Source organism: Rhinatrema bivittatum, chromosome 2 (genome assembly GCF_901001135.1).
Source record: "Rhinatrema bivittatum chromosome 2, aRhiBiv1.1, whole genome shotgun sequence".
NCBI classification, from domain to species: domain Eukaryota; kingdom Metazoa; phylum Chordata; class Amphibia; order Gymnophiona; family Rhinatrematidae; genus Rhinatrema; species Rhinatrema bivittatum.
This window is the reverse complement of record NC_042616.1, coordinates 683,472,116-683,490,369: the sequence shown is the minus strand read 5'-3', so window position 1 is coordinate 683,490,369 and position 18,254 is coordinate 683,472,116. Positions and strand designations below refer to the sequence as shown.

Here is an 18,254-nt window from a genome sequence, read left to right as displayed (position 1 = left end):
GCAGATTTTTCATACAATCTATAAGCGTTTTCCCTTTAGCGATACGGATTACATTAGCCAGGAGTTTCCCGGCCTTATTCCCAAATTGAAAGAAATTATGGTCCGCAACCTGTAATGAACATTGAGCCCTAGAGTGAAGAAGCACATTGTGTCTTTCTAGAATAGTATAATAAGCAGCTCTATTCTCTTTAGTATGGTCCCTGACCATATCCTCTTTAACCAATTTTGGTCAGTTGGGCTTCTAATTGTATAATACTCTTATTTATAAGTTTATTGTGGCAATTAAATAAGAGAGAATTCTCCCCCTAAGGACCACTTTACCAGTTTCCCAAAATAATTGCGGTGTGTTCATATGTTTTTGATTGTGAGACGCAAAGGCTGTCTACTTTTCTCTGATAAATTTTTGAAATTACATATCATTCTTTAAATAGCAAGGAAATTTCCAAATTATATCTCCTAATCCCTCATTAGAAAAATGAATAGCTATCCAGACCGGGGAATGATACGAAATTACTTGAGACCCAATTTCTGCCTGAGATACTGAGGCAAAGTGTTCCTGAGAAACTAATATATAATCTATATGTGAGAGAGAAATATGAGCTCTAGAAACAGGCTTATAATCGTTCTCTTCAGGATGTAAATTCTTCCAGAAATCCAATAAACCTAAGTGGTGACATAGGAATGCTACCCCCTTCTCTTTTTGTTTGCCTCACTTCAGAACTAGAGGGCATTTATCTATGGATGGATCATGCAGACAAAATAAGGGACATGGAATGGCTGCCCTATGAGGAAAGGATAAAGAAGTTAGGGCTGTTCAGTTTGGAGAAGAGACGACTGAGGGGTATATGATAGAAGTCTACAAAATCATGAAAGGACTTGAACAAGTTAATGTAAATTGGTTATTTACTCAGATAATAGAAGGCCCGGGGGCACTCCATGAAGTTAGCAAGTAGCTTATTTAAAACAAATCGAAGAAAATTCTTTTTCACTCAGTGCATAGTTAAGCTCAGGGATTCATTGCCAGAGAATGTGGTTACAGCAGTTAGTGTAACTGGTTTAAAAAAGGTTTGGATAAGTTCCCAGAGGAAAAATCCATAAACTGCTATTATGGTAATTAATTGCAAAGTTTAAGTTAAACACGCCGCAACCCTGTTCAAGCATTTAAGTTTTGTTCTATGTTTCTCTGTTACCAGTTCGATGTATTCTCTACCTCTCGTTGTTCCATGTCATGGTTTCGATATAATAAGTTGTTCTACTGTAAACCGGGGTGAAGGCTAACTGCTATACCTCGGTATATAAAAGCACCGAAATAAATAAATAAATAAATAAATAATAAGCAATAGTAGCTTGTGATTTATCTAATGTTTGGGTACTTGCCAGGTACTTGTGACTTGGATAGGCCACTGTTGGAAACAGGATACTGGACTTGATGGACCCTTGGTTTGACCCAGTATGGCATATCTTATGGGGAATGAAGAAAAGAGGATTTATATTCAGACAACCACCAACAAGGACTGAATTGCACAGTCAGGGTAAACAAATAAGCGTGGGAGTAGCTTTGCCTAGTGCAGTGGTTACTACCCCTAACAAATTAAGCCTGATACTTCACTTTAATGCATATCCAGCGCAGCTCACTGCTTCAATAGCAGGGGGAATGAAGAAATAGGATTTACATCCAGACAGCATCTAACAAGGCATTGATCTGAGCAGTATGAGTATACAAACATCGGGGTAACTTGATCGATACGACGGTTACTACCCTCAAACATTAAGCCTTATACTTCACTTTGATACAGCTCCAACACTGCTCTCTGCATCAATGGTTGGGGTGGAAGGAAATTAGAATCAAAAAAGTTACCAATAAGGGCCCTGAACTCAGCAGTCGGAGTAACAGATAAATATGAGAAAATAAGTGTAAAAGCTTGCTGGGCAGACTGGATGGGCCTATTGGTCTGCTGTCATTTCTATTCATTTCTATGTTTTGTAAATTCTCCTGCTAAGAATAGCATGCCCTGCAAATTAACAAACAGTATATTCAGGATATTTACAAAAAACTTGGGGGAGTACTCGTTTGGCGCATACAAATTGCAAACAGTTACCTCTCTCCTATTCCACCTCCCAATGATAATAAATTTGCACTCTGGGTCTGGAATGCTTTTAATTATCGTGAAGTTAGCTGTTTTACTAAATAGAATGGCAGCTCACACTTACTTGCCATTAGCTGCAGAAAAAAACATAAGAGCTCACATACTCTCTATTGAGTTTCCAATTATCTAGTTCAGACAAATGTGTCTCTTGTATGCAGGCTCTGGAGGCATGACAGCTCTTTAAATGTTTCAAAGCTTTTTTTTTTTACTACATTTGCTTTTATGGGAACCTCTCTGTTGGGATGCCCTAATGATCCTAATGCTGTTTCATTAGGATCATTTGAAGATAACTCCCTCCAAACCATGCACTGCTCAGCTAATAATTAGGTTGACCAGTATGTAAAACTTTGAAAACCAGTGTTAGGCCTTTAAATTTTATTTGTGCAACAATTGAGAGCCATTGAAGGTCTTTCAGGACAGAGTGATGTGATCACATTTTCATGAACCAAAAATCAGTTTGGCAGCAGTATTAACTAGTAAAAGGATTCGCTTCAAAGCAATCATTGAAAGACCCAAATACAAAAGTATTAGAATAATCTAAACAAATCAGCCACAGCCAGGAGTGAAGTCCTATATGCCCTATAAAGAGTATTCCTAGAGACAACTCTATGAGAGCTACCTTGCATCTGGTACTGATAAATGGAAACTGTGTACGTGACCTCATGGTAAGGGAAAATTTAGGAGCTGATATTCAAAATATTTATCCAGATAAAAATCAGATTTTAGACGGGTAAATCTAACCAGTTAAATATCAGGGTCCTCTAACCAGCTGAATTTGTGCGGATGAATTCACAAGCAGCACAGATTTAGCCAGGCAAAAAAAAAAAAAAGGTTGGCCAGAGGCATTGCTGAGGCAGGTTTTTCAAAGTTTACCAGTTAGCACAATATTCAGCACCAACTGGCTACATTTGCCTGCACAAGTCTGGGCACACAAATGTTTGACATAAATCTGCATGCTGAAATTTTAAACAGGTAAATTTAGCCACATAGTCCAAATTTAGCCAGGTAACTACAACTGAATATTCAGCAAAAGATAATCAGGTAACGTTACCTGGCTATCTTTGCTTCCTCACCAGGCTTTGAATTTTGCCCCCCAAGGGTTTTGTAATCATTGTACAGTGATAGAGACAATGATAAGACCGTGGTCAGCTGGCACCATTTTGAAAAATGGTGATGCCAGGCCCAGAGCCATAGGAGGTGCTCTGAGCCGCCGGTGGGCCAAAAGGGATGCTATGGTAAGGATTGATGGATGCTAGGTGGGAGAGGAAAGTTCAGGGGGGGGGGAGGAAGTTGTTACAAAAGGGGAGGGAGCAGGGCTTCCATCCAGGGCCTTCATTCACTTAATAATCTTTCTTACCTTGGCCACCTCATGGAGTGGCAGGAGGAATGGGACAGGGAATGTGGAGAGACCTTGAGGGTTTTTCCTATACTAGAGGGGGGGGAGGGAGTTTATTCAAGCTATTTGGACCATTTAAGAAGATGACAACCCCAGGATGAGAGACTGCCATCGTGGGGCATTTTTCGGGGGTATTAATCCATGGTATTTTACTACAAAGAAAAATATTGCAGGATTTACAAATCTGTGTAAACTTGGTACTGCACTTAGTAAATCCTGCAGTATATTCCCCTCTGGGAAAAATAGCACAGCTTAGTAAATGACTCTCTGTGAATAAAAAGGCAGTCACTTTAAATTAATCTTTACTGATGGCCAAAGTATTCATGTACTTGCAACATTGCTGATTACATCATCTATCTTAGATACTGTCTACATTAACAGTGAGTTGAAAGAAAGTGTTGACAGCAATCATGTCTGTCAGTGAGTCAGTGGGGAAAATTTAGTTTTTATTAAAGAAAAGCTAATTAAGACTAAAAGTAAAAGGAAATAGATAAGATTCGCCAAAGAGATGGCTGAAAAAGGCAAAAAGAGCAGCATTCAAAGAGTACAAAGGATCTAAAAAGAGAGGAATAAAGGGAAGAATATCTGATAAACCTGAAAGTGACAAAAAAAATTAGTATGGCAAAAATGCAAGTGGAAGACAGGATTTCTATTAACAAGGTAAAGCGAGGTGACAGCACATTTTTCAAATATGTCAGAGAAAGGAGACAGGCTAGAAGTAGAATTGTAAGACTGACAGCTAACAAGGAACAATGTGTGGAAAACAATGAACTAAAAGCAGAAGTCCTAAACATCTAATTCAGTTTGGTGTTCACTAACAAGACATTGGAGGAATTCAATAACAAAATGGTTGGGCAGCAGTAGATGGTGTATACCACACTATTTACAGAAGAGAGTACTTGTGTGGAATTAGCAAAACTGTCTTGTGTGGAACTAGGACAAAACCGTGGATTCAAATGAGATATATCCTAGGGTATCAAGGGGGCTCAGAGAGGTTCTGGTGGACCCACTGAAGGATCTGTTGAATAGCTCCTTGGAGATGGGAGTTGTGCCACAAAACTGAAAGGGTGGTTGTGGTCCTGCTTCACAAAAGTCGTAATAGAGAGACTGCTAGAAATTACAGGCCAGATAGTCTTATCTCATTGGTGGTGAGTGCCTCAGAGATCTGTACTTGGACCGGTGCTTTTCAATATATTTATATATAAATGATCTGGAAAGGAATACGACGAGTGAGGTTATCAAATTTGCGGAAGATACAAAATTATTCAGAGGATTGTGATACATTACAGGAGGACCTTGCAAGACTGGAAGATTGGGTATCCAAATGGCAGATGAAATTTAATGTGGACAAGTGCATATAGGGAAAAATAACCTTTGCTGTAGTTACACGATGTTAGGTTCCATATCAGGAACTACCACCCAGGAAAAAGATCTAGGCATCATAGTAGATAATACTTTAAAATCGTCGGCTCAGTGTGCTGCAGCAGTCAAAAAAGCAAACAGAATGTTAGGAATTATTAGGAAGGGAATGGTTATTAAAACGGAAAATGTCATAATGCCTCTGTATCAGTCCATGGTGAGATCGCACCTTGAATACTGTGTACAATTCTGGTCACTGCATCTCAAAAAATAAGAACATAAGAACATAAGAAAATGCCATACTGGGTCAGACCAAGGGTCCATCAAGCCCAGCATCCTGTTTCCAACAGTGGCCAATCCAGGCCACAAGAACCTGGCAAGCACCCAAAAAACCAAGTCTATTCCATGTAACCATTGCTAATGGCAGTGGCTATTCTCTAAGTGAACTTAATAGCAGGTAATGGACTTCTCCTCCAAGAACTTATCCAATCCTTTTTTAAACACAGCTATACTAACTGCACTAACCACATTCTCTGGCAACAAATTCCAGAGTTTAATTGTGCGTTGAGTAAAAAAGAACTTTCTCCGATTAGTTTTAAATGTGCCCCATGCTAACTTCATGGAGTGCCCCCTAGTCTTTCTACTATCCGAAAGAGTAAATAACCGATTCACATCTAACCGTTCTAGACCTCTCATGATTTTAAACACCTCTATCATATCCCCCCCTCAGTCATCTCTTCTCCAAGCTGAAAAGTCCTAACCTCTTTAGTCTTTCCTCATAGGGGAGTTGTTCCATTCCCCTTATCATTTTGGTAGCCCTTCTCTGTACCTTCTCCATTGCAATTATATCTTTTTTGAGATGCGGCGACCAGAATTGTACACAGTATTCAAGGTGCGGTCTCACCATGGAGCGATACAGAGGCATTATGACATTTTCCGTTTTATTCACCATTCCTTTTCTAATAATTCCCACATTCTGTTTGCTTTTTTGACTGCCGCAGCACACTGCACCGACAATTTCAGTGTGTTATCCACTATGACACCTAGATCTCTTTCTTGGGTTGTAGCACCTAATATGGAACCCAACATTGTGTAATTATAGCATGGGTTATTTTTCCCTATATGCATCACCTTGCACTTATCCACATTAAATTTCATCTGCCATTTGGATGCCCAATTTTCCAGTCTCACAAGGTCTTCCTGCAATTTATCACAATCTGCTTGTGATTTAACTACTCTGAACAATTTTGTGTCATCTGCAAATTTGATTATCTCACTCGTCGTATTTCTTTCCAGATCATTTATAAATATATTGAACAGTAAGGGTCCCAATACAGATCCCTGAGGCACTCCACTGTCCACTCCCTTCCACTGAGAAAATTGCCCATTTAATCCTACTCTCTGTTTCCTGTCTTTTAGCCAGTTTGCAATCCACGAAAGGACATCGCCACCTATCCCATGACTTTTTACTTTTCCTAGAAGCCTCTCATGAGGAACTTTGTCAAACGCCTTCTGAAAATCCAAGTATACTATATCTACCGGTTCACCTTTATCCACATGTTTATTAACTCCTTCAAAAAAGTGAAGCAGATTTGTGAGGCAAGACTTGCCCTGGGTAAAGCCATGCTGACTTTGTTCCATTAAACCATGTCTTTCTATATGTTCTGTGATTTTGATGTTTAGAACACTTTCCACTATTTTTCCTGGCACTGAAGTCAGGCTAACCGGTCTGTAGTTTCCCGGATCGCCCCTGGAGCCCTTTTTAAATATTGGGGTTACATTTGCTATCCTCCAGTCTTCAGGTACAATGGATGATTTTAATGATAAGTTACAAATTTTTACTAATAGGTCTGAAATTTCATTTTTTAGTTCCTTCAGAACTCTGGGGTGTATACCATCCGGTCCAGGTGATTTACTACTCTTCAGTTTGTCAATCAGGCCTACCACATCTTCTAGGTTCACCGTGATTTGATTCAGTCCATCTGAATCATTACCCATGAAAACCTTCTCCATTACGGGTACCTCCCCAACATCCTCTTCAGTAAACATATAGTTGCAATGGAGAAGGTACAGAGAAAGGCAATCAAAATGATAAAGGGGATGGAACAGCTTCCCCATGAAGAAAGGCTGAAGAGTTTAGGGCTGTTCAGCTTGTAGAAGAGACGGCTGAGGGGGGATATGATAGAGGTCTTTAAGATCATGAGAGGTCTTGAACGAGTAGATGTGAATCGGTTATGTACACTTTCGGATAATAGAAGGATAGGGGGCATTCCATGAAGTTAGCAAGTAACACATTTAAGACTAATCAAAGAAAATTATTTTTCACTCAACGCACAATTATGCTCTGGAATTTGTTGCCAGAGGATGTGGTTAGTGCAGTTAGTGTAGCTGGGTTCAAAAAAGGTTTGGATAAGTTCTTAGAGGAGAAGTCCATTAACTGCTATTAATCAAGTTTACTTAGGAAATAGCCACTGCTATTAATTGCATCAGCAGCATGGGATGATCTTAGTGTTTGGGTAATTGCCAGGTTCTTGTGGCCTGTTTTGGCCTCTGTTGGAAACAGGATGCTGGGCTTGATGGACCCTTGGTCTGACCCAGCATGGCAATTTCTTATGTTCTTTTGTAAGAAAATTAATGGTGACTCTGCTAAAGTGAACAATAGTGAACTCTCTACAATCCAGTTGGTTGCAGGATATGAGGCAACATGGTTGTACGAGAAGACAATCATGCCACATGATTCTGATTGATTTTTTTTTATTGAAAGACTAGAGAATTAGATCCTGGGCAGGCATTAGATGTGGTTTACTTGGATTTCAGTAAAGCTTTTGTATAGGAGGCTCATGAAGAAAGTAAGAAACCTGAGAGTTGGTCACAAACTTCAGTGATAGACAACAGCAGGTAGTCATAACTGGAATTCACTCTGAGGGGAGAAGGGTGATTAGTGGTGTGCCTCAGGAATTGGTTCTGGAGCTGGATCTGTTCAGTAACTTTGTGCTGATGTTACAAGGAACAGAGAAAATAAAAAGTGATCAAAGAAAGCTTGAGGAGTGGTTGAAAACTGGACAGTTAATAGTAAATGTATTATGCACTAGAGGGGCAGAAATCCAAAGGAGCCATACACAATGGGGGCAAAAGACTGATCTGCTCAGACCAGGAGAGAGACCTTGGGATGATAGTGTAAGTGCGATAAGGCGGCAACTAAGGCCTGAGAGATGCTAGGCTGCATAGAGAGAAGCATAGCCAGCAGGAAAAGAGTTGATAATGCTCCTGGACAGGGCACTGGCGAGGTCTCACCTACAGTACTTTAGTTCACGTGTATCTCAAAAAGAATAGAGATAGAATAGAAGTGGTCCACAGAAAGGCAACCAAAATGATGCAGGATCTGTTGTCATTTACTATGTTTCTTGTGTTCTATATATTTCAATTGTGTTTTCAAATATATGAAACACAAGACTAAAATTTCAGCACTGACTCACTAATAAGCGCTATCGCTTTTAACATTTGCATCCAATTTACTGTTTACATCACCTCTGTTAGATACCTGTAAACATGCTGTGGATCTACATCAGTGGAAGCCTATATATGATAGGTGATTTCAGTGCTTTACTACTGGCTACCCGAACTGGCCTAATAAAACAGGAAATTGCCAGGTGGGACCACAATTCCTGACACAAAAATAGTAATAACTTAAGTACAGAAACATATTCTAATTGATTCATGTTTACTATCCAATTCCAGAAAAATTTTGCTTCAGTACAGAAAGCCACAGGCATATTTGTTACAGGCGGCGGGTGCACATGTTGCCTACTTATTCTCTTTGTTTAAAGAAATTCCAGCTTGTACCTGTGGCCCGATTCAGAACAAAGCTTTCTGTACCATTCCAGAGTAAGTTTACCTCGAAGATGGTTTAATCAAGGGTTCTCAGTAAGAACTGCAAGCTGGTCTGATTTTCAAGGCGTATTCATCAGACATATTTGTGTGTGTGTATATATATATATATAGTCTTAAGAACTAGGCTAATTTGTGAAGCTTGGTCACCCTGAAAGTCAGATCTGTGTGCAGCCCTGGAGAAGTAGAGTTGAGAATCCCCCATTTACATGGTGGAAGGAACAAGCGAGTGATGGGCTAGCTGACCTGTTGTTGAGGAGAGGGTAGGGGCATCTTAAGTTCCTCAGTTTGGGACATTCACAAGAAACTGTTTTCTTCTCTTTTCAGAGGCACAGTTCATACTCATACAAGTCTCGAGAGGAAGACCCCTGTCTTACAGAGGATGATGTAGGTCTCTTGAATGACATTTTTTTACATAACCAGAAAAAGAAAGCTTTTATAGACCCGGTTGCCTTTTGAGAATGCACATGTCAAAGCCTCTTTCCTGACCAAAAAGCAGTTCTTCATATTCCTTCTGGGGTTCTTAGGGTTGCTGGGGTTCTCCTGTAGCCTTGTAAGAAGTGTAATGAAAAACAGATGACTATTACATTTGAAAATTTAGTGCAGGGGTAGGAAATTCCGAACCTCGAGTGCTGCAAGCTGGTCAGGTATGTATGAGATTTATTTGGATGTAATGGAAGCAGAGCATGCATATGCACCATTCATATGCACCATTCCTTATATGGACCATTCATATGCACCATTCCTTATATGGAAAACGTTAATAAACATATTTTCAAAAAAAAAAGTGAAATTTCAGTTCTACCATAATTGAATCATAAATGCATCTAAATCAGAACACAATATTTATTTAGATTTTTATATTCCACTTTTTGGTATTTCCCTATCCCCAGAGGGCTTATAATTTAATTTTGTACCTGAGGCAACAGAGAGTAAAGTGACTTGCCTGAGGTCACAAGGTGCAACAGTGAGATTTGAAGGCTGGTTTGTAGCCCACTGCTCTAACCACTAGGCTACAAGCTCAGTATTTATTTATTTATTTATTTTTAGATTTTTATATACCGGTGTTCCTGTATGAAATACAAATCACATCGGTTTACATTGAAACTGAACATAAATTTTGCCAATAGGCATTACATAGAACAAGGTTGTGGAACTTGGAAAAGGGTAAACTAGATCAAAATGAACATTGTAATGTAAACAAATTAGCTAACAAAACTCATAGAGCAGTATAAATAAGAACAAAAAACAAAGATAAAAGCAAAACAGTAGATGTCATGTAAGATCTGCAGCAAGAGAATGGATATAGAGTCAGGTAGATCCTGGAGAATGATATGATGAGGAACTCTTGCTGGTTGAAGGGGGAAAAAAAAAAAAAAAAGTACTTATGGTCCTGTAAAGGCTTGTTTAAAGAGCCAGGTTTTCAGTTTCTTTTTGAATGTGGAGTGGCAAAACTCTAGACGGATATCTGGCGGGAGCGCGTTCCATTGAATGGGGCCAGCAGTAGATATGGTACGTTTCTGGAGCGAGGATTTTGTTGAGGGAACATGTAAGTTAAATATAGGAACGAGACCAAGAAACCACACAAGATTCAAAACAGATACCTAGATCAGCTAAGAAAATTCAAGGCTATTTTCAGTAATTTAGTGATGCTACAGCAAAAGGCAATAATATTCTCTCTTCCTCTTTCCATGTCAATGTCTTGCCTCTTCCTGCCACAGATGTGTTTCTTTACAGACTACAGGTGTATCATAGTTTAGGCTGAGCCTGTAACAGTGCATTATGGGATAGCTCTCCATAGGAATGCTTCCCTCCCAACCCCCCCCCCCCAAAATATCCAGAATTCAACCAACCAGAAAGCTGAACTAACTTGCATCTAGTCCTATGACTTTTTATTTTTTTACTACTGCCAAGAAGATTTAAACAGACTGTTGATTAGTGTAACTGAGAGCCATTTCCAGTTACCGTTAAGGCCTGGGATATGCCATTAGTGCAGTTAGTGGAAGAAATATTTAGGGGAGGATCCATGCAATGCAGCCCCTCCAAATGAGAGTGCTGAAACAGACGTCCCACTTCAGAGGTTTTATAGGAGTTCTCCGCTCAGAGTTCTGGAGGACAGTATGTTGCAGTTCTGGAGGACGGTTGGAAATTTTTGCCTAAATTATATTTTTGGCCTACCTATAGACCTGGGCTCATCCTCCCTGGGATCTTTCAGGACAGCTAACTTAGCCAAATATCAGATATATCCAGCTAGTTTGGCAACCATTAAATAAAGCTTTCCTGCCATTCCCCCACCCCCGCTCCCAACTCTCTATCCACCACAATACTATGTACCTTCCACCCCCCTTGGGCCCCCAGATATCCTGCTGGGAGTGAGGTAACGTCCTACCTTTTCAGCTAAGTGCTGGAAGCACTGGAAGAAGGTTTCCTCGTTCCCGGCAGGAATTTAAATGGTAACCTCTAATTTTAGGGAACCATTCTTTCTGTGAGGGGTGTTTCATGAATTATGTCGCTGGGAGGCTTAATAGGGTTTTTCTACATTGGGTTTAAACATGCAGTATTGTGGTGTCATCCCTTTCTCCAGAGGAAGCCGACAGAACGGCAAAACAAAGGTCTTCTGTAGAGGAAGCAAGTCTACCTAAGGAAATAAAGGATAAAGCAAGTTTTTAAAAAAAAAAAATTTCAGTTACAAACCAGCTCAAACACATGCATATTTATGAAGTTTTGAAAGGTGACAAAAGTATTGACTGCTCTTAGAGACTGCTCTGTTGAGGGGAACCATATGGATATTTAAACACAAAACAATATTTTTAAGAAATTACAATTAGTTGTTGAAGGATTCTATTTTTGTATAAGTTTTTAATAATATTTATGTACAGTATGAGTTTTTTATAAAAATGAAAATTTTTAAAATAACATTTAATAAATGTATATGTAGAAAAATAAAATATAAAAATAATATTTTTCATGGTATATCATATATTGAATTTCAATTTTTTCACTTTGTTATAATGAATTAGTGAGCACTTTAGCATTGTAAGTGGATGCCCTATGTTTGTGTTACTATATATATATAACACAAACATATAAACATATATATATATATAGAGAGAGAGAGAGAGGTGTGTGTGTGCTACTCTGTTAAAAAACAGAAGCTTTCTTTTTCATGCCATTTTAACATATTAACATTTTTAACATTTTAAATCCAAATGATTTCAATATCAGGATGCGTTAAAAAAAAAAAAAGGCATACAAAATCATTATTGAAAAAGTATGGATTTAAATCTGGTAACAGAGTGCATAAATCTGTCTCTTTTCCCCACTGAAAAAAACATTATCTTAGCCCTTTCCCCTCAGCTTGAAGGTCAAGAAAACCATGTGCCCTAAACTGTTTGGTTCCCATATACATCACAGTTTAATGAATACCATCTCATTTTTTAGAAACTGCTTATGTACATGCAAATTAACATTTCTGTCTCCAACATTGACTAAAGTTTTCTTATATCTAAAATTTTGGTGTTTTACTCAAATATTAGCTGATCAACTCTTATGGATCAAATAATTCCCAGAGGTTGTGGCATCCACAAATGAATAGCTGCAAAGTATCGAATTTTCCTAAATATCTACTATCATAAGAGAGGACTTTTGACCGCTATGCAATGTGTTTACAGACTCTGCAAAAGTTATTCCCAGAGTTACTTTAATTTCAAGCTGCGATCTTCTGTAAATTAAATTTTTTTTTTCATTATAGATTGCGGCTATGTACTCTACTGTGAGCAAGCCAGTTAATCCCGCCAGAACTCAAGATGAAGCAAGTCATCCCACATACAGTCAAGAAGACACCACTCCAAGATCCCCATCTATTTGCAGTGATCTTTATGCCACTGTTAGAGACTACGACAAAAGTCCAAACCTTGCTGATGTGCCTCAGGCATCAGAGAGGCTGAATGGGGAGTCTGATCCAGAGTACGAAGCAATCCCATCAGTGAGCCAAGAGGATGGAAGGACTGCATCAGTTGCTAATGCCAACCAAGCCATGCCCATGTTGGGAGAGAATGACTATGAAAGCATTGGTGACTTGCAACAAAATGGTGATACCACAAGACTTTAGTGGTCTTGTACAAGTAAGGTTTGGTGAAAAGTTTCTCCAACTGGTATGTGTAATAAGAAATTTTTATACTAGAATAAACTCCTTGAAAAGAAAAGATAAGTCTAGGAATATATAAGTGGAAAGAACACCTAACAGAAGTGAAAGAATGCATGTTTTGTTGGCGCTGCAATGACTGTTTGCATAAGTGAATACACAATATGAACCTCAGTGAGAAGCATACACCTGTTCTGAAGATAATGGGATCCCGGTGTATAAAAAGATTATCATGACTGCCAAGACCGATGAACTGCCATTCTCATCCAACCTCAACAACTGTTCACTTGCCCAAAAAAAAAAAAAAAACTTTCAAGGAGAGGTTCACAGTTTTGGTTCTCATGCCATTTCCTTGTTTTTCGAGGGTGATCTCCTCTCTTCGCAGTCTGGATAAACCTTTAGGGAGCTTGATAGCTATCAGCTTTCCTTGCACTGCTATGGTCACAGGTCAGGGTAAAACCTGGACTTTCTCCAAAGAGGTTCCATTTTATGTAAATGTATGATATAAATGTATTTTGTAAAATTTGTACAGTTTCTCCTTCACGCTGACTCAGTAAGTTGCAGGAGAGAAAACGGAATATCAGTGCTTGGTATTCCACGGTCGTTACTATAGTGTTGTCAAAATGAAAATACTTTGCAGGCAACCTCCCCCAAAAGTACACGAGTACATTGTTTTTTAAGATACCAGGTGGGGGGTTTTTTGAGTCAGCAGCTTTAGGACCTTTGTAACATTGATATTGAAAATGTATAATTTTAGAACTGAAAATATACTGAAAGCTGCAATCAGTAGGCTTAATCTTCATGTTCAAAAGCAACAGATAATAGGGAGGGGACAACGTTCGCTAAGCCGCCTAGCAGCAGGTAGTTTTCTAAATGCATAACTTCAGCAAATTTTCAGAGAGAAACTACCCAGGTGGATGCTCTTTGAAAATTTTCTATCTGCATTTTTCAACTCCCATTATTTTTGCAGGCTGAATTATGGGGAAAATGAACTGCCCAGGCGTGTGTTTTTCTCCTCTCCCCGACTTAAAATGCTCCCAAGAATGCCTATTTTGTTTACACAGAAAAAAAAATACCCGCTTTATGAAATGTATGTGTACTTTTTACCTGTTGTGTGAGGGTAAATTTTGAGCTGGTCAGCCCTAGCCTCACAAATCCCATAGTTAAGCAGGTAACTGTTTTGAAAATTGCCCTCCTTTAACTTGTCTTACTCAGCCATCTGAAAATTACCCTCGTCCAATGCGCATCCTGGAACAGCGCCTGTCCCTGGGGCCCTGTTCATTTAGGCCAGAGGAGGAAATGTTGGCATGTAAACAGCAATTTCAAATCTTAATACGCACTTTTCCAATCAAAATCTACCCACAGAAAGAGCAGGCGCAAGTGACCTCACATGCTTTGGACTCACAATAAATTTTAAAGCGGAAGTACACACGTACTTTTGCTTTTGAGGGTTGGTGCAAAGCCCAAATGTTTTGTTCCAGTGCGGACAGTCTGAAAATTGCCTCCATTATGTGTAAAGTTCCCTAGGGGCCCATTTGACTAAGATTTTTTTTTTGTTTTTCCCTGATCTGTGTCTCTGGAAATAGAACTTTGGTAAATCAGGCCCTAAATCTGAAGGGCTGTGACCGCAAATGCACGTCTCGCATTTCCAGTGCTCCACACAAGACACACCAGCTCTTCCTTCTTTGTAAAATGGCTCCATCTTTAATCAGGCTCGAGCCAAATGTCCCAATGATGTGCACTTCTAATGCTTAACATTCATTGGGGAGGAGAATCATTGAAAGTTTACATTTAATGTTGAATTTTAATGAATTCTACGTATTTAAAAACGCTGTATATCCTTTATTGTCATTTAATGTAAAAAAAAAAAAAAATATGACGTGTTGCCACTGATAGAAGCACACAAAATAGTTTAATGTGGACAGGTACTAATGCCAACCCCTCTTTGCAGTGGGATGTATATGTATTTTACATACAAGCTACATGTTTATTCTTATTTTAAGCTATTCAGGCTGATCAAGTAAATGTTTGTGAAAGATGATCCTGCAGGGTTTTAAACATCACTGTAATGGAATCTCATTGATCCAGTTAATTCTGTTTAGATATTTTAATTCAAATGTGCATTTAACATCAGCATGGGTATCATTTTGAGGTGGAGCCAAGGATATATTGCATGGTATATAGTGGACTGTCAAAAACGTCATGTAGAGCATAAGGCACAGAAAAGAAATCTTCACGGACCAATTTTAGCCTACCTTGGTGATCAGGCAAAAATTCTAAAAGCATTTTCAAACACATTTTTAAAAAAAATGTTTTCTCTTTTGCTTTTTCTTGGTTTTTTTCTTATTTCTTTTAAGGGTTTTGTACATCTTTCTGCTGCGCAGCAAAATATTTATTTTTCTTATCATTTACCCTTTGCAAGTCTGAAAAACTGTCCTTATCATGAATTTTATTTCACAATTTTAAAAAATATAAAAATGTAGTCTCCTGAGATCGCCTACAGCAACCATTGTTTCAGCAAAAAGCTTACATCAGAAGCATTCTTGTTTGAAACCACTTCCCACCACTGCATCAGTACTAGCGCAATCTCAGCAAAACACTGACAAAAGCTGAAAGTTAACAGTAAAATGTAGGATAACACATCAAGCTGTAAGAAGAATGCTGACCCTCTTGCCATCTCTTTATTATATAATTCACAAGGACACAAGCATCCAGAAAGCCACATACTCCCAATTCCAGAAAGCCAGGGTATGTATCTTTAGATTTATAGAGGTCCATACTCAAAGAGGATTTTCCCACGTAACTTTCAGGTTTCCTGCTAAATCCGGAGGATTAAATTTCCCACCCCTCTAACTGGCTACATTTTTCCTAGGCAAGTCATTATGCAAATAAAATGTATGTATAAATCAGGGGCATTCTAGGGTAGGGCTAAGTAATCCAGCTAGCTGATCTAGATAACTCTGTGTTATCAAGTGTTTCAGTGTGAGGTACACCTTTTCCAAACCAATAAACCCGAAAACCTTCCCTAGACCATAAGCCAGCGTCACTCTAGCCCAGTGGTTCCCAACCCTGTCCTGGGGACCCCTTCAGCCAGTCGGGTTTTCAGGATGTCCACAATGAATATGCATGAGAGACAATTTGCATGTGCAAATTGACTTTCATGCATATTCATGGCTGGGGGGGACCCCAGGACAGGATTAGGAACCACTGCTTTAGGCCCTCCAGCTTCAAATAAGAACTCTCCTCTTTTCTACAGTGGGGAAAAGGAAGCTATTTACTCAGTTTTGGATTTGCCAATAAGCACACTAGACCTGTGCCTAGGGTGGAAAGATTTGGGGGGGGGGGGGCAGTTGAAAAATTGTTGCCTCCTAGTTCTGCTGAACCTCACTCAGCAGAGAATTGTCTGCTTCCTGCTTCAAACCCTCCCCTTCCAGTGCAGAGAACAGGAAGGAAGGGATAGGGCTGGAAGGGACAGAGCAAAGAAAAAACTGCTCTTCTCCCGATTCCAGCCCTTCCTCTCCTGTCCTGTGCAAGAAACAGGAGGGAGGAGGCGAGGCCACAGCACACAGCAGGACGCCAAGAAACAGTCACTCTGCTCCCTAATCCCGCCCCTTTCCTCGGGTCTTTCATGGAAAGAGGAGGAAGAGGTGAGCCTGAAGCAGAATGAGCAGAACACAGCCGCCTTAGATGTTCTGCTCTGTTGTCTGAGGAGGGAGTGGAGAGAGGGGAGAAAAGGGGGGCCAACAGCACCAATAGCGCCTACGGGCGGCAAAAAACCCTAAATCCGCCACTGAATTTACCACGGCTCAAAAAGGTGCCAGGTCAGTGACCCAGCAGAAAATCGGTACTGGTGACATTTTTATATGTCAAATGCTTTTGTGGCTTTTTCTATGATTTTTTTTAATAAAAAAAAAATATAGATTCATTTGCTATTGAAAAATGGTAATAATTAGGTACTGAAATGGTTCTGTCCTATTTAAAATGGAAGTAATATATTTCCTCTCTTCTGTTTACTCTCGTCCCATTCTTTTGTTAAAATAGTAACATAACTTTCCAGAGTCAGATCATATATGCCTCAATGTTTTTCTATGACAGATATTACTAAAATTACTGCATGGTCATTCATATCTTGATTAGTTCTAAAGACACAACACACTTTGGCGTACTTTACTTGTACTTGGAATGATATATATATAGGAAAAACCTTGTGGAGTGCATGAGCTATATAGGTTTTCAATTGCAGCGCTTTTTTTAAGATGGTTTTTTTTGTATTATACACCAACATTTGTGAAGTAGAAGAGTGACTCAGTGATTAACACAGTGGGCCTGAAAAACAGAAAAACCAGGGTTCAAATCCCACTCCAGCAAGTCACTTCATCCTCCAGTACCCACTTACATTGTAAGCCCTATAGGGCAGAGATTTAACAGAACTGTAAATCATCTCAAGCACTGATTTGAAAAGGTGAGTAACTAAATCCAAACTGATCAGTTTTGCCATGTTAAGAAATCTGTTCAGTCATCCAGGAACTTTGTCAACTCATGTCAAAGAAATAGAATCAAGCAATGTCCTTTACCAACTAATTAAAAGTAAGATGGTTTTGATGGGGTTTTTTTTAAGTGCATTCATTTCTTTTCTAAAATGTTACCTTTCATCTGACTTACTGGAGGATCTTTTACCACTGAGAGGGTTCTCTCTGGTGTGAACAAGGTGACTACCTAGCATTAGGCCCATAGGGAGCGCATGAGTCAGTTATGCTTTTTCTTTGAAATAAGAAAAAAAAAAAAAAAGCAGTTTGCCAATAGTAGACACCATGGTTGTCAGTCTCAGAGAGTACAAAGGTTGTTGAGAAATGGATACTGAATTAACCTCTCACCCTCAAAAGCCATGCCTCCAGAGCAGGATTGACATTTATTGGCAGAGCAGTGTGGGGAAGCTAGCAATACCACTGCCTGTATTGTACCTGCTCTGTTGAAATGGAGGACTTAAATGTCCAGTTCTGTCAGTCTGGTGCCTTTTTCAAGCAGTAAATTAGGAGTGTCAAAACGGCAATCCTCAAGGGTTACAAACTGGTCTGGTTTTCAGGATATTCCTAATGAATGTGCTTGTGTATATTTTCATACATTTTAAGGCAGGGCATGCTAATCTATTTCGTATATATTCATGGGGTATCCTGAAAACCACACTGAGGATGGGCAATTTTCAAAAAGACCTTTCCTATGAATAAAATGCTATTTTAACTGTGAAAATGATTTTGAAAATTGCCTTCTTTACTGTGGCATATCTAGACAGAATTATGAGGAACCGGGTGGTCAAGTAACG

At 39.2% G+C, this 18,254-nt stretch overlaps 1 protein-coding gene across 4 annotated transcripts in view; it reads left to right on the top strand.

Moving 5' to 3' along the window:
* Positions 1–14,975, top strand: part of PAG1 (phosphoprotein membrane anchor with glycosphingolipid microdomains 1) — a 464,692-nt gene extending 449,717 nt beyond the window's left edge. For 3 of the 4 annotated variants that reach the window (XM_029591541.1, XM_029591540.1, XM_029591543.1), the window contains 2 exons: positions 9,118–9,177; positions 12,542–14,975. In XM_029591541.1, the coding sequence (XP_029447401.1) occupies positions 9,118–9,177; positions 12,542–12,901 (420 nt within the window). In that variant the 3' untranslated portion in view covers positions 12,902–14,975. The remainder of the gene's footprint in view (positions 1–9,117; positions 9,178–12,541) is intronic. The other variant, XM_029591542.1, reaches the window with a different exon arrangement.
* Positions 14,976–18,254: the final 3,279 nt, after the last annotated feature.